We start from the raw sequence: 14,105 nt of genomic DNA, 5'->3' as shown, positions 1-14,105 counted from the left end.
GACCACAGTATATCATTTTCTGATGCTGCTTTCAGCACGATCACACAGCTCATCTCAAACTGGTTTTTTGAATATGACAGTGAGGTCAGTGCACTCAGCCTCCACAGCCACAGTCCTGTGATTGTTCAGCACTCTAACAGGTTCTAAATGCAGTCTCCATAGCACGTTCTTCTATTTCATCTTCAGATATGTTGAAATGTAGGTACTAACTGCTGCAGACATGTCCACACTGTCTCCCCTTTATTTATTTTCAGCGTCTGCATCCTGTCAGCTGATCATTACCTATAAACATTAAATCAAAAGGTCAAATCTGAGCTTCATCATTTGTCTCACACTACTGAGCTTCATCTGAAAATGAAAGCTAGATAAATGTCTGATTAAAGCTGGTCTCTCTTCTGATGTTTGTAGATCAACATCACGTTCATGGATTTAAATGGGAGCTCCGCTCTTTACTTACCTGTTGCTATAGAGAATCGTTGCATAAGAGCTGCACTGATATTAATCACGTATGTGCTTAATATCAGTGCAGCTGTCTGATTTGAACCTACTTCCTGGATGAAGACTCTGCTCGTACACTCAATGTGACTTCAACTAATCACATGTAATTTTTAGCTTTAGCTACATAAGTCTGCACGTTGAATTTAATGGATAAAATGTATTTGATTGGTAGACATTACCTTTGACACATTGCAGCTGCCTTTTAATCTGAATTATTACTTCACGTTCATCGAGGGCAGAAAAATCATTTTGAAGCTGGAGCAGCACATCCAATAAAAGCTCGTCAGTCAAAGGAGTTTTATTCTACACACTGAAACACAGCAAAGTCATTTTTTCACAGATGAAACAGAAACTAAATGTTTATTAGAGCTGCTTTCATCTGATTCCTCTTCTGTCACTGACTGAGGTCAAGGTCTGTTTGATTTTGGCAGCTGAATTTAAATCACCACGACCAGGTGAGACGCCAGGTGAGAGTCAAAGTCCATTTAGAAGAGTTGTCATTTTACCTCCTAAGGCTGGAGATGCTGTCAGGGCCCAGCTACTCTTTACCTTTGTTTTAGATTTCAACCCGAGACATGCGGGGGCATCAGGGGAGTGTGCGAGGTGGTTTTGCAGCAGAGATCAAACATTTTCTGTGTCGCTGACTTTAACAGGGGATAAAAAAAACAGAAACGCCAAAGGAACAAACCAGCCAATCAATGCCGGCTTCAAGAGGTGGATGGACACACTCCCTAAACACAATTTGATGTTGATGTGCCGGACACAGTCGCGGGGGGTGGACTCAGCGGGAATTGTCTGGGTTTTCCCACTGGCCTGTTTCTGTGTCACTGTGCCGTGAATTCGTGCGTCCATGGGAACGCGTCCGTCTGCTTCCTGTGCTTGCTGGCAGAATCGCGCGAGTCGTGCTCGCTGTCTCCACAGCGGTGTTTCTTGAGCTGGCGTGAGTCGGAGAAGCCCCGCCCACAGCGTTCGCACGAGTACAGCTTGACACCGGTGTGGATCTGCATGTGAGACTTCAGCTGGTTGGACTGGCGGAACTTCCGGCCACACACAGCGCACTCGTACGGCTTCTCGCCGGTGTGCACCAGCAGGTGGCGGTGGTAGTTCTGAGGCGTCCTGAACTCTTTGCCGCAGTGCTCGCAGCGGTGAGGTTTGACACCTGTGTGCAGAAGCTCGTGCTGCTTCAGCTGCGATGCCAGCAGGAAGCCTTTGTGACAGACAGCGCAGACGTGTGGCCGGTCGCCGCTGTGCTGCCTCAGGTGGTACAGGTACAGGTGACGCAGGTGGAAGGCTTTCCCACATGTGTCGCAGGTGAACTCTTTGTTTTGGGCGTGGCTCTTCTCGTGCGTGCGCAGCGAGCTGCTGCTGCTGAAGCTCTTTGGACAGACTTTACAACTGAACGGTTTGACTCCGGTGGACCGCCGCCTGCCCGCCTCCCCGCCGGACTTTCCCCGATCGCCACCGCTGCCGTGAACCAGCTGCTGGTGCTTCTGCAGCTGGCAGTTGTAGAAGAACGTCTTTCCGCACAGGTCGCACATGAACGGCTTTGCCACGCCGTGAACAAGCATGTGAGTCTTCAGAGCCCAGGTCCCCGTGAAGCCTTCGCCACACTGATCACACCTGAGGAAGGAAGGACAGGTGAGGAAGGGTCAGAGGTTAAAGAAGACGCAACTCACAGAAATCAACACGATCTTGATGTTTTGAGTGATCAGCACACAACACAAAGCAGTGTTCACCGAGTGCTCAGGGCCGTCTGTAGTGCTGTAGGGCTTTTACTGTGCAGTGTTAATCACTGCGAAGTTGGCCCATATAAATAAACCTGAACTGAACCGAATGAACAGGAAAGCTGACGCTGGTATTTCTCGTGTCTGCCTGCAGCGCCGTGCCGCGCTCTGTTGGCGGTTCACTGGTGGATGTCAGCAAACAACCCCCCTCTGCTTCATGTTTGACGTTACATTGAAGCACTCATAAAATCCACGATCACCTTATTTAATCAGTTCACCTGCAGTCGCATAAGTCTAGTCTTCCTGCTAAGGACCGCGCTGATGCTGTTCACCTGTACACCTCACTCAGGTGCGTTAAGAGACACAGGCGAGCGTTTCGCCCGAGGGTCAGAGTGCGCCCTGGAGCAGCGCGTGTATGTGACCCTGGATCGTTCAGGTGTGTTTTTTTGTCAGATGTTGTGTGTTGAGCCAATAAAAAGCAGAGATTTCTGTCAAATACCGAAACAGACTCGCTGAGACCCAGAAAATATACGTTATCGTTCGGGGCCTCGTACCTGAAGGGCTTCTCCCCGCTGTGTAGCCTCAGGTGTCTCTGGAAGTTGTATTTGAGGCCGAAGCTCAGGCCACAGGTGGGACAAGTAAAGGGTTTCTCTCCCGAGTGGACCACACGGTGCTGCAGCAGCCCCATCCGGCACTTGAATGCCTTGTCGCACTTGTCGCACTTGTACGGGCGTTCCTCGGAGTGCGACCTTTTGTGCACGCGCAGGTTGCTGGCGGTGGAGAAGCTCTTGGCGCAGGTCTGGCAGGAGTACGGCCGTGCCCCGGTGTGCACGGTCTGGTGCTCCCGCAGGCTCTTCTTGCGCGTAAAGCTCTTTCCGCAGACGTCGCACATGAAGGGCTTGACTTTGGCGTGCGACACCTCGTGGTATCGCAGTGCCCCACTGGAGGTAAAGGTGCGGTCACATGCGTAGCACTTGAGTGGCGTTTTCTCAAGCCGGTGACAGGCCTGGTGCGCTCGAAGCTGACGTGGCAGCCTGAACTTCCTGTCGCATTGGTCACAGCGCAACAGCTTGTCTGGGTCGCTCTCCTGCGCCTCGCGGAGACGGTGGGCGAGCAGGTGGCGCTGCAGCGTCTGCGCTTTGTAGAAACCTTTGTCGCAGGAGCTGCAGGGGAACGGCTTCAGGTGGCACGCGGCGTGCTTCAGCAGCTGGTGCTTCTGATGGAAGCCTTTGTCACACAGCTCGCAGAAAAACCTCTTCTCCTTGTACAGCTCCCTCCTCCGCCTCCTCTCCTGCTCCTTCTGCTGCTCCTCGCTCACACCTGAACAGTAAGACAGACAGGAAGTCAGAGACGCTGCAGGTTTGACAAACAGAAGCGACTGATTAATGGACCATCAGCTGTTCTGAAGGACGACATCATCAAGATCCTCACGTACTAGGTCTTGAATAATCAGGCCCCATCTCATCTTAATGTAGCGTATCACGCCATTAGAGCACATCGCTCTCACACCACAGGCTCACCTGTGGTTCGCACAGTATTTAAAAGTAGATGGGAGGCAGAGCTCTCACCTGTCGGACCCCCGGGCACCTGCTGATCATCATGTTTCTGTTCTGCAGGTTCAGACTTCGTCTCTGCTGCCTGGAAAACGCAATGGTATTATTGGTCACCACATACAGAACCATCAACCAGTCAATCAACCAGTTTGAAGCAGCTGTCATCACTCACAGCGTCACACTGCTCTTCATGGGTTTCATCACCTGGAAGCTCAGCGGCCGGCTGATCCTCACAGTCAGGAAGTGATGTCACATCTGCAGGCTGGATCATATCACGTGACACCTGAGGATCTGCAGAGAAGTGCGTCATGTCCAAAACACTCACAGCACCATTCTGCAGTGCGGTCAGATTGTTTTGGCCTGTGACTGGTGCGTGCACCGGCGGGCTGAGGATGACCACAGCCACAGCAGCAGTGGCAGCAGCTGATTGGACATCCAGAGACAGGGTGGGTGCATCTGCAGGAGAAACCAAATGAGTTTCCTGTGAGACTTTAACCCGGGCTTTTGAGCTGAATGACTGTTCGACCTTTGACCCTGGGTCTCACCTGCCGGGCTGAACTTCACCGCCGATTTGGCCATCCTCGAAGCGCCGGGTGTGTTTTCGAGGCAACTCAGTTCTGCCCTGAGAGCTTCATTTTCCACCTCTACGCTTGCATACAGCTCCCTGAAGACTCTGCAGATTTTACGGACTGCCTCTCTGGCCACGCCCCCCAGCACGATGGACAGGTGAGCCTGCAGCACAGACGCATGGGTGACATGATAGATGCACAGGTGGAACAGGTAAAACATCTGATCTGAGGACCCGAGCGTAACTAATTTCTGATTACGCAACCTGTAGACAGGCCCCGCCCACATCCACCTGAGGAGTTCACCTTCAAGTCACAACATGCTGACTCTCTTGGAGACTGACTGATGCTCACAGCGAGTTTTCTCCATGACATGCAGCATGTTTTCAGTGCGAATGCCTGACTGACTGTTGGCCTGTGGCACGAACACCGACAGTGCTGAGACAAACACCGAAACCATCCAGCCTGACTTGGAACCGCTTCACCGAGGACGCCGTTTCCACAGCTCTTCACAATCACCTGCACGCTCAGTCATGTGACGATGTCATTCACAGATTTTCTCTGCTTTTATTTATCTTTTTATTCCGTGGACAGTTGGTGCATGCACAATGACAGGCCTTCCTAAACACAGGTTCCCCCCAAAGCTGTGCGCTGAGCCCAGTGACTGCAGCCCCAGCTGTTTACAGATGGCACCGTGATGCTTGGCCTCATTTCTAATGAGGGTGGTTAGCGAGGCTGCACCTTTAAGGTTTAGGTGCTGCTGTTTTCTCCTCTGTTGATGCTGGTTAACCTTAAGCTTCTGTTTAGGTTAAGTAGAGGATGATGACGTCATACCACCTGCGGCAGGTGAAGATGAGGCTGCGAACAGATCTGTTTACGTAAACTTTGGTCATGTGAGCAGTTACAGCTAAACCATGCGCGCGCACCACACTTCTGGACAAACCTGAAGGCATGCGCACTTCAGAGCTGCATATACCTGGGTCAAAGATCAAACACCTGCCTCCAGGCGTCTCCTGCGTGTCAGTGGGCGGGGCCAAAACGTGTTGTTTTTTTTTTACCTTTCATCCCTTCTGTAGCATGTTTTTAACGCGAAACCGGAAGTGACGGCGGATTTTGCTCTCACATAATCTTCACCTGAGCTCCTCACCTGGCCGTGCTCCGCTCGCGCGCCCTCCCTCCCCAACTCGTGCACAGCGCTCCCCACGGCTACCTCCATGATCAGCTCCACCTGCGAAGAGAACGTGCTCAGGGCTGCCATGTTGTCTTTGTCCCATGCCGGTCCGCGCGCACACGTTTTCGGAGGACGAACCGACCGAGGAGGGTTCGGGTCAGCCGGCCCGGGTCAGAGGTCAGACGAATACGCTCTCCGCGGGATGATTCCTCGCTCTCTTTGCTACCAACATGGCGGTCTGACGCGATGGTTACTTCCGGGTCAGAAGGCGAATCTCTCTTCTTCTCCTTCGTGGTAGGACCGCCACCTGCTGGAGGAAAGGTGAAGCGCTCAACAAATTAACTGAGCGTGCGCACCCAGAGCGTCTGCGGAGACGTCACCAGAAAAATGAGAAAATGAAAAAAAAAAAATCATTTCCAATTCATCCTGACATAAAAGACGTACATTTTAAAACGTCAGGTGGAATTTATCCAAAAAACGATGTTATCATACTTTTTTTTGTTTTGTTTTGGTTTGTTGTTTTTCCATAACTTGTGTATCTGCAAATATACACATTCTGTATTTTTCATATGAAAGAAACTATACTGTGGTGGGGCTTGCTAATTTCTTGTTTTTGATTTATGTATGTTATGTTTTGTTTTACTTCATATGTTTATATGTTTCATATGTTGTTTGTTTAATTTAAGACAAAAAAAAAAATTAAATGAATGAGAGGTAAAACTTGAGGGGGTAGGGACAAATAAGTAAATACTTCAGCCTACTCCTTTTCAAACAAATAATGGAATGATATTTTGTAATGATTGTGAAGGCACATGTTTGAAATGTTTGAAATAAAAATGAACTGAACTGAACTGAACTGAACTGAAATGTATTTATGAACATCAGTCCAACAATGATTAAAGAAACATGTCCACAAGGTTGAGCCTGAAAGATTATAAAAAAGAAAAAACTGTTACAGTGTAACAAAGGTCAACACAAAGTGCGAAGAGAAAAAGTCCTTTACTGTATGTCAAAAGAAGAAAAGTAGAAAGAGCAGTCGGGAGTTTTTCATTCAGCCATCTTTTCATACACAGTTAAGCTTCACAGCATCTACATTTATGGATAAAAAGATATCCCTCATAACAGCACTGTCCTGAAAACAGAATGCAGATTTTATTGTCAATAACTATCCCGACGATTGAGTCGCCCTGGACTGCATGCAGCGCCACGTGCCGTTCCAAAAAGCTTGAACCCATTCACAGTGAAAAAACACGTGATGCAGGCTTTCAGTGTCGTTTTCACAGAATACACATGTATTCAGATTAAATTTCAATCTTATAAAAATCGTATTTATTATTTTGATGTTTACTTTTTTTACTTTAGGTGAAAGGGGAAGAGAAATATATTTTCTTTGTATAACCCTAATCTTCTCGTTCTTAAATTCTTTAAGAATATAACAGGGTTAGGACAAAATAGCTCCGATCGCCTTGTTTGTGTCACAAAAGTCAATTCCTGCTCTGCGGAGCTGTGTCAGTCCAGAGGAGACCTTAGAGAGCACAATATCTTCTTTATCTTTGATCTCAAAGGGACACTTTTATAGTTCCGTCAGCGTATCTGATGTTGAACTTCTTACAGGTAACAAGTCACATCCTCCTCATCTGTAAAATGGATCTCCATTCATCCACAGACTATTTACCCAGTCGATGTACCTGTTGTTGTACTGTGAGGAGTAAAGTTATGTTTGTATATTCATTTCCATTAAAGAGGCACCTGCTTATGGAAATCTGAGAGTTTAACTGGTAATGAGCTGCAGTCTAAATCACAGTGAAGCGAAATGAGTGAATGTGGCAAATGCTGAAAAACAAAACCTGTCTCCCCATTGGTCAGTCCAAAATGTGACATCCTGATGTGTCGCTCAACCCTGAATGTTTAATGAGCCGAACAACATTTTTAAGTTTAACATAGGAGTTAAGTACCGAAAAACCTAGGACTAGCTCAGTGACAGGTGACGTTTAATAGAGCTCTATTGGCCCAGTAATAATTTTTTTGAACAAAATTGTTCATCTGTCATCACCTCAGATCGTCTCCAACCGTTTCCCAGCTCGCCTCGCTTGTTCAGTGTGAGGCCACAGCCTCCTCCCAGTCCTCCCACAGCAGCACGTCTGCAAAGTGGAACCTACCGCTCTTACCGACAGCTGAGTCGACGCTAAATCTCTTCTTTCACATGTCTCCAGAATAATGATATGTTTCTGTGCAACACATCCATAGCTTCCTCCATCTTTGCCCCCATATCAGGTAAATGGCCTGCATTTGTATAGCGCTTTTCTAGTCCCTAAGGACCCCAAAGTGCTTCACACTACATTCAGTCATTCACACGCACACATTCACACACTGGTGATGGCAGCTACATTGTAGCCACAGCTGCCCTGGGGCGCACTGACAGAGGCGAGGCTGCCGGACACTGGCGCCACCGGGCCCTCTGACCACCACCAGTAGGCAAACATGGGGTTGGTATCTTGCCCAAGGATACTTGGCATGCAGCCAGAAGGTAGCCTGGGATCGAACCACCGACCTTCTGATTTGTGGCTGACCTGCTCTGCCACCTGAGCTACAGCCACCCCAGTGCGATTTTGGAAAGTATTCAAAGGAAGAGGTTATCAAATGAAAAATGAGAAAGGGAGATTAAGAAAGTAGGCAGGAGTACTAAGAGGCTAGGTGTGCAGATAAGAGAGATTTCAAAGGAGAACTAAAAGGCTTAAAGTGAGCTGTATGTGAGGCTGGACACCAACGAGATGAGAACTTGTATCGATTGGCAGAGACAGAGCTGACAGGATGTGGAGAATGGATGAGTTCAGGCAGAAGGGAGGAAGAAGACCTCAGAGAGGGTTCATGGATGTAGTGAAAGAGAACATGCAGAGGGTTGGTGAGAAAGATGAGGATGATCCATTGTGGCAACCTGTAAAGGGAGCAGCTGAGAGAAAAAGAGGAAGCACTTTAATTCCTGGACATGATTTAATAATCACCTTTTTATTGCTGATGCTGTATTTTTTCTTATTTGCATTTAAGGTGAGCTGGTGTTGTGGTGCTGGAACCAGGCGACCTCCCCAACAGAGTAATAAAATTCTGCTGGATTCCAGAGGGAGATATATTTCTGTCTGTAACACGCTGGACGTATTCTTGCTAAGTTTATTTAAAATCAGAATCACAGTTTAAGTGAAAACTTATGTCTGAAAACAGACAGTCACTAACGTTTTACTCAGCATTCTTTGCTTTGACCCAGTAAAACCATGAATCTGAATCCACAGTACTAAACTATTTGACTCCAGTTTAATGATAAAAATGGCAAAAGTGTGTTCATTAAAAATCTGATTTATTTTCATCACAGTGTCACAACAGTCAATAAAAATAAACACAGACTCTGAACTCGTTCACCTGGACCCTGATCCAGGAAGCGGCTTCAGCAAACCCTGAACTTCCTGTTCCAGAAGATTCGAGCTGGTCCAATCAGCTCTGAGTATGTTCAGCCTGACAGACCAGGGCAAAGAGTCAACAAAGAGCACTCTGTCATCGTCACAGACTGAATAAAGTTTGATTTAGATCAGCTGAATCCTGATGTGACCTTTGACCTTAAATCCAACAATTGGAGCAAGTTTGCCCACAGCATCTGTTATAGAGCTGTCTGCATGCCGCTCAGACACGGTTCAAACATTTCAGGAGGAGACGTTTAAATCGGGAACACAGTTCCAAAACAGAGCCGAACCTCGGTCTGATCCGCTCTGAATCTGTGCTCCTGATCCAATTTGGATCCATCCTGCAGAGTCAGTGCTGTGGACTCCCTGCTGTCTGGCATACCCACTGAGAATGTGTTAAGGTCAGAGGTTACAGTGAAAAATAAGTGTTTGTACGAACTTCACTCTGATCTCTGACAGCTATTCTACGAAATGGAAGGTTAGTTAAATGGTTGGGCTGCAGGACTCAGGGCGGAGTCAGAGAGAACACCTGCCAGTGAAAAGGTGAAGTTCACAGAGTCTGTTGCCACAGTAACGGACTCAGAGTTTAACTGAAGCTGCTTTCTGGAGCAGGACCCTGATTCAGTGCCAGCACTCCGCTCAGTCACAGGGACACCTGCCCACAGGTGAAGTACACGAATGAGAGTGAAACAGCGCCATCATGTGGACAAAATGACCTGATTTTTATGTGACTGACCTTTACATCATCATCCCGAGCCTTAAGCCAGGTGTCGTTTGAAGAATAAAATATTTTAGTTTTTCGTGTTGCATGGAGGAGTCATGTGACACTCTCAGGTCATGTGACTGTTCCCTCAGTGCAGTGGTCAACATGACATTACATGTATGTAATTACCTTACATACAGTACCGTCATCTTTCAGTGATACAGTAATGATGTACTGATTACATGTTGGTCCCTCTCTCTGACCGGCCTGTGCTACGGCTGCTCACGCTCTGGCACAGAGGAAAGGAGGAAGACAAACTGAGCAAGCTCAGGAAGTCTTTGTGGGAATGGACATCATCATCATCATCATCATCATCACGTTGTTACCTGGCTGCACAGCTGCGTTCAGCATCATGGGATCGCAGTAGAATCTGTCCTGCACTCTGCTGTGGTTCTGCTGTGTAACGTTCAGTGACACCGAGCGCGGTGGGAACAATGATTTAAACATTTCTCTGACAGTCTGAGGGAACGATCAGTCTTATGTTTCACAGACACTGATCCTGTTCATTGATTAATCTTAAAATTTCTCAGGACAAGTTAATAAAGTTTTATTTTAATATCGACTTTTACAAACTGAAGTGCACTTGGTTGATTACAGGAACAAAAAGCATCAAATCGTTAACAAGGACGCTATAGATGACATGATCACACTCTGCGTTGATCACAGCGAGTGTGAGAGTTTGTGTGCATATCCAAATATGAAATCTCCCCATGGCTTCGAGAACATCTGTGGACAAGATGGTCAACGTCTGTGGCAGACAGGAAGTCACGTGACCTCAGAATTGGAAGACACGTGCGGTCGTTTACACGTGGCCGAGTAGGCGGGGCGTGCACGATGAGGAGGAACAGGCCTCATAATTCCTGTCAAACTTTGATGTTTGTAGAATCAGCTGAGGTGGAGACGTCACATGACTCCATTATAACCCCGGCTGCGATGCTCCTCTGTTACACAAGAGCGAGGTTGCTGTGACTTCAAATGCCGGGTGCTGCTGATGTCACATGATTTCCTGTCCTCCATCTTGTCTGTAGTCAGATGCCACGTGGCTTGAGGCTGATTTACATTTATCTGATATCCCATAATGCTTTGCTTCAGTGCTTTGATTTGACATCATGATAATCAATCAGCTCATTCACCAATGATCAATAAACTGCATTCATCAAGTGAAAGCTTTCTGCAGACCGTCATCATCATCTACTGCCCCCAAAGGAGTGACCTTTGACCCTGACAAAGCTGTCTCTCCCTGTTGTTGACAGTCGGGGCAGCTGATGAGAGCAGACGAACAAACAACCTGTCAAAATATTCTCTTTTCAAAATAGCCTTTCTCATCTGAATAAAAGTGTTTTCCATATAAAACACGGTCACGTCATTCTTTCACACACAGATGAGCAAGCCTTTAATTTTTTAAATATAAAAACACGATTAAGCAACATTTTCAGCCTTTTTGTTACTTTATAAATGACTTTTTTCTGCTACACAACTGTCAGACTTAAAAAAAAACATCAGTCTTTTACAGATAGAAAAATAACGAGTAGAAAGACGACAGAAAGCTCTGCTACACCCGAATGACCACGCCCTTCTAGACTCTGATTGGATGGCAGGAGAACACCCGCATGAGTGTGTGTGTGAGAGTTTGTGTGTGTGTGGGGGGGGGGAGCTGCTTATCAGGTAACCTCAGGGGCAACTTCCTGCTTAACCCATGCAAGGAAACAGATTGGCTAATCAATATCTAGATCACTGGGAAACCACACCCCTTTTCTCTGTGAAGACGCTGATTTGGACAGTGCCTTTTCCTGGAGGTGAAACTTCCTTCCTAGAGGGCTCTGTGTGAACATTACTGCCCTCTGCACAGATTGACCGATTTCTCTGATTATTCTTCTGATGGTGAACGGACCTGCACACATCAGGACATCTGCAGCTTTACTGTGGTATGTTCTTTCTTTAAATGACAAACATACCACACGGAGGAGCAGGTCCACCTGTTAGTTTTTGTATGTAACTGAAGAACGTTTGCTCTTTCATGACTATTAGATTCAGTATAACTTGAATTCATGTAAAAAAGTAAGATGCTCAGAAGGGAAGAAAGAAGTTTAGTCAGATGACTTTCAGCAGTGGCTCTGCTCTTGCTCTCGTGAAACAAGGAAGGAAAAGCATCTTTCATCACATTCAAGCATTCAGTGCACGGTGGAACCTCATCATGATCATCATTGCTGTGTTTCTCCGTTTTACACAACACTGTTCTGGGTGTTTCATGGCGCGAGTATTTGTCTTTCAGATGGCGGTGTCCCAGAACACGGTGGCAGCATGGCCAGCGGCAGTGGGCGAGGCCGAGTATGGCGGTGGCTGCTTCCTCTTCCAGCTGGGCAAGATGGGCATACTGTCCTGTTTGCACAGATTCTTATCTGGCCGCTGACGAGCTTTGATCTCTCGACATAAAACTCTCTTTTTCTCAATCATCTCCATCATGGTGGCGTCGCCACATAGCCATGGCATCTGGACACAAAGAACAGCTCGACATCAACAGACCCATACCTCCCTTCTCACTGCAAACTACACTGAGACACACAACGTTACTGTGATGTTTCACACAACTGCTGGCTGTGGACGCCCTGCAGGTTCACCGTCACATTCCTATTCCTAACCTGCTTTCTTTGACCTAGATAAAAATGTCACTGAGGTCAAGGAAAAGAGATGATGCTGAGGACAGGAATGACCTCACGTTTGTTTTTCCTCCATGATGTGACATTGGATGTCTGAAGTGCTCACACTACAGTTTGCAGAAGATGGACTACAAAACCTCCGTCTAACTTCCCTACAACATTGTTTTCTGGAGGTAATTTATACCAGAAAAGTCAGTGAAATATAAGGTTTAATTTCAACCTTATATTTCACTGACTTTTCTGTGAAATATAATATAACATCCAGGGTTAGATTTACTAATGTCTGTAGCAGCACAAGGCCGTCTTTTGATGTTATAAATGTGCTGGTCAGTTTTAAAGTCTTAAATAATCAGGCCCCATCTTATCTTAATGACCTTGTAGTACCATATCACCCTATTAGAGCACTTCGCTCTCGCTCTGCAGGCCTACTTGTTGTTCCTAGAGTATTTAAAAGTAGAATGGGAGGCAGAGCCTTCAGTTTTCAGGCCCCTCTTCTGTGGAACCAGCTTCCAGTTTGGATTCAGGAGACAGACACTATCTCTACTTTCAAGATTAGGCTTCAAACTTTCCTTGTGTTAGGGCTGGACCAGGTCTATTTATTTGTTTGATTATTTATTTAAAATTTTATACTTTGTAAAAGTGTAGTACTTTTTTTTGAACAGTAAGATACATTTAAAATGAGTCAGCAAAACACACACACACACACACACACACACACACACACACACACACACACAGTATTATGTATAAGCTTGTATGCTAACTGTATCTCTTAATACATAACTCTATTACCAAAACATAACTTATCGTGTTGTAAACAATAATGATATGATTTTCTGTCCAGCCTGTTTGTGGAGTGACCTGATGAGTCTTGTTTGCCTGTGACCGTCGTGAATTGACATTGCTTTGAACAAAGGGTTAGATGCTTCATCAGTTTCCTAATGTGTTTACAATGAGCTCTGTAGTATTTCATATGGTTTTTAAATGTAAGAATAGAATCTTTTTTTTTTTTTTTTTTTTTTTTGCCTGTCCCGTTTGGCTCTTTTGCCATCAGAATTGTTGTCTAAAGGCAAAGAAAGATGCCCAACGGATTTACTTTATTGACCATCCCAGCCTTGCCGTAATGGTCCATTTGATTCACCTTTTATTGTTTATTTTATTTTCACTTACTGAATACGGGACAGACTTGACTGGGGGAAAGAAGGGGAGAAAGAAAGAGGGAAAGAGAAACAGCTGAGAAGAGGGACGGGGGAGAAGGGCAAAAACCAAAAACCAACAGAATGAGCAGAAAAAGAAAAAAAAAGAAAGAAAATGCATATATCAATCACCTGGATCACCTGCTGAGAAAGAAAAAAGAAAACAAGCAGAAGAGAACAAGAGTAATAGAATAAACAACATCACAATGATATATGGGAATATGACAGTAAATACTAAATATTAAACATTATTGTGCAGCACATAAGATCAACAGAACACAGTGTGCTTTGAGGTAGGAGCAAAAAGGGTGTAGTTTGTGGGTGTGATCACCCGTGTGTACACCTGTGAGCATGGACGCGCTTGTTTTTAAAAGGTTCCTTCATGTAATGATCTGCTAGAGGGTGTGGGGGGCCACAGCCCCGTCCTCCAGGGCATGAAGCAGGTATGTAAGAATAGAATCTAAAAGCACTTTTCTGATTAGTGCCTACTTGGGTCAGCTCGGCGCAGATTGACTCAGTTTTCAGGGT

At 46.2% G+C, this 14,105-nt stretch overlaps 2 protein-coding genes across 6 annotated transcripts in view; both read right to left on the bottom strand.

Moving 5' to 3' along the window:
* Window positions 1–780: 780 nt before the first annotated feature.
* On the bottom strand, window positions 781–6,364 carry LOC309688081 (uncharacterized protein). Of its 4 annotated transcripts, none has more exons than XM_082503507.1 (6): window positions 5,552–6,364; window positions 4,321–4,507; window positions 3,948–4,231; window positions 3,791–3,860; window positions 2,777–3,542; window positions 781–2,118 (listed from the first exon to the last, which is right to left on the bottom strand). In XM_082503507.1, the coding sequence occupies exons 1-6, from the start codon at window positions 5,597–5,599 to the stop codon at window positions 1,323–1,325; spliced, it is 2,151 nt and encodes a 716-aa protein (XP_082359633.1). In that variant the 5' UTR covers window positions 5,600–6,364; the 3' UTR covers window positions 781–1,322. The 4 variants fall into 4 exon arrangements, with proteins under 4 accessions (XP_082359633.1, XP_082359632.1, XP_082359634.1 ...); XM_082503506.1 differs by having other exon boundaries at window positions 5,489–6,363; XM_082503508.1 differs by having other exon boundaries at window positions 5,400–5,591.
* Window positions 6,365–8,893: 2,529 nt separating this feature from the next.
* nyap2a (neuronal tyrosine-phosphorylated phosphoinositide-3-kinase adaptor 2a) overlaps window positions 8,894–14,105 on the bottom strand; it is an 84,828-nt gene continuing 79,616 nt past the window's right edge. For both annotated transcript variants that reach the window (XM_082502158.1, XM_082502159.1), the window contains one exon: window positions 8,894–12,214. In XM_082502158.1, coding sequence (XP_082358284.1) covers window positions 11,993–12,214 — 222 coding nt within the window. In that variant the 3' untranslated portion in view covers window positions 8,894–11,992. The remainder of the gene's footprint in view (window positions 12,215–14,105) is intronic.

The sequence above is a fragment of the Aulonocara stuartgranti genome, assembly GCF_965226115.1.
Source record: "Aulonocara stuartgranti genome assembly, chromosome: 14".
In the NCBI taxonomy this organism is placed as follows: domain Eukaryota; kingdom Metazoa; phylum Chordata; class Actinopteri; order Cichliformes; family Cichlidae; genus Aulonocara; species Aulonocara stuartgranti.
The sequence above is the reverse complement of the archived record's forward strand: the minus strand, read 5'-3'. Positions and strand labels throughout refer to the sequence as shown.

What these genes read in the sequence shown, in the direction of transcription:
- LOC309688081 (XM_082503506.1), bottom strand. Translation starts at nt 5,599, where the DNA reads ATGGCAGCCCTGAGCACGTTCTCTTCGCAGGTGGAGCTGATCATGGAG. An exon ending in GGTGAAGTTCAGCCCGGCAG is followed by an intron (nt 4,232 to 4,320) that starts GTGAGACCCAGG and finishes TTTCTCCTGCAG; the next exon opens with ATGCACCCACCCTGTCTCTG. An exon ending in ATGAAGAGCAGTGTGACGCT is followed by an intron (nt 3,861 to 3,947) that starts GTGAGTGATGAC and finishes TGCGTTTTCCAG; the next exon opens with GCAGCAGAGACGAAGTCTGA.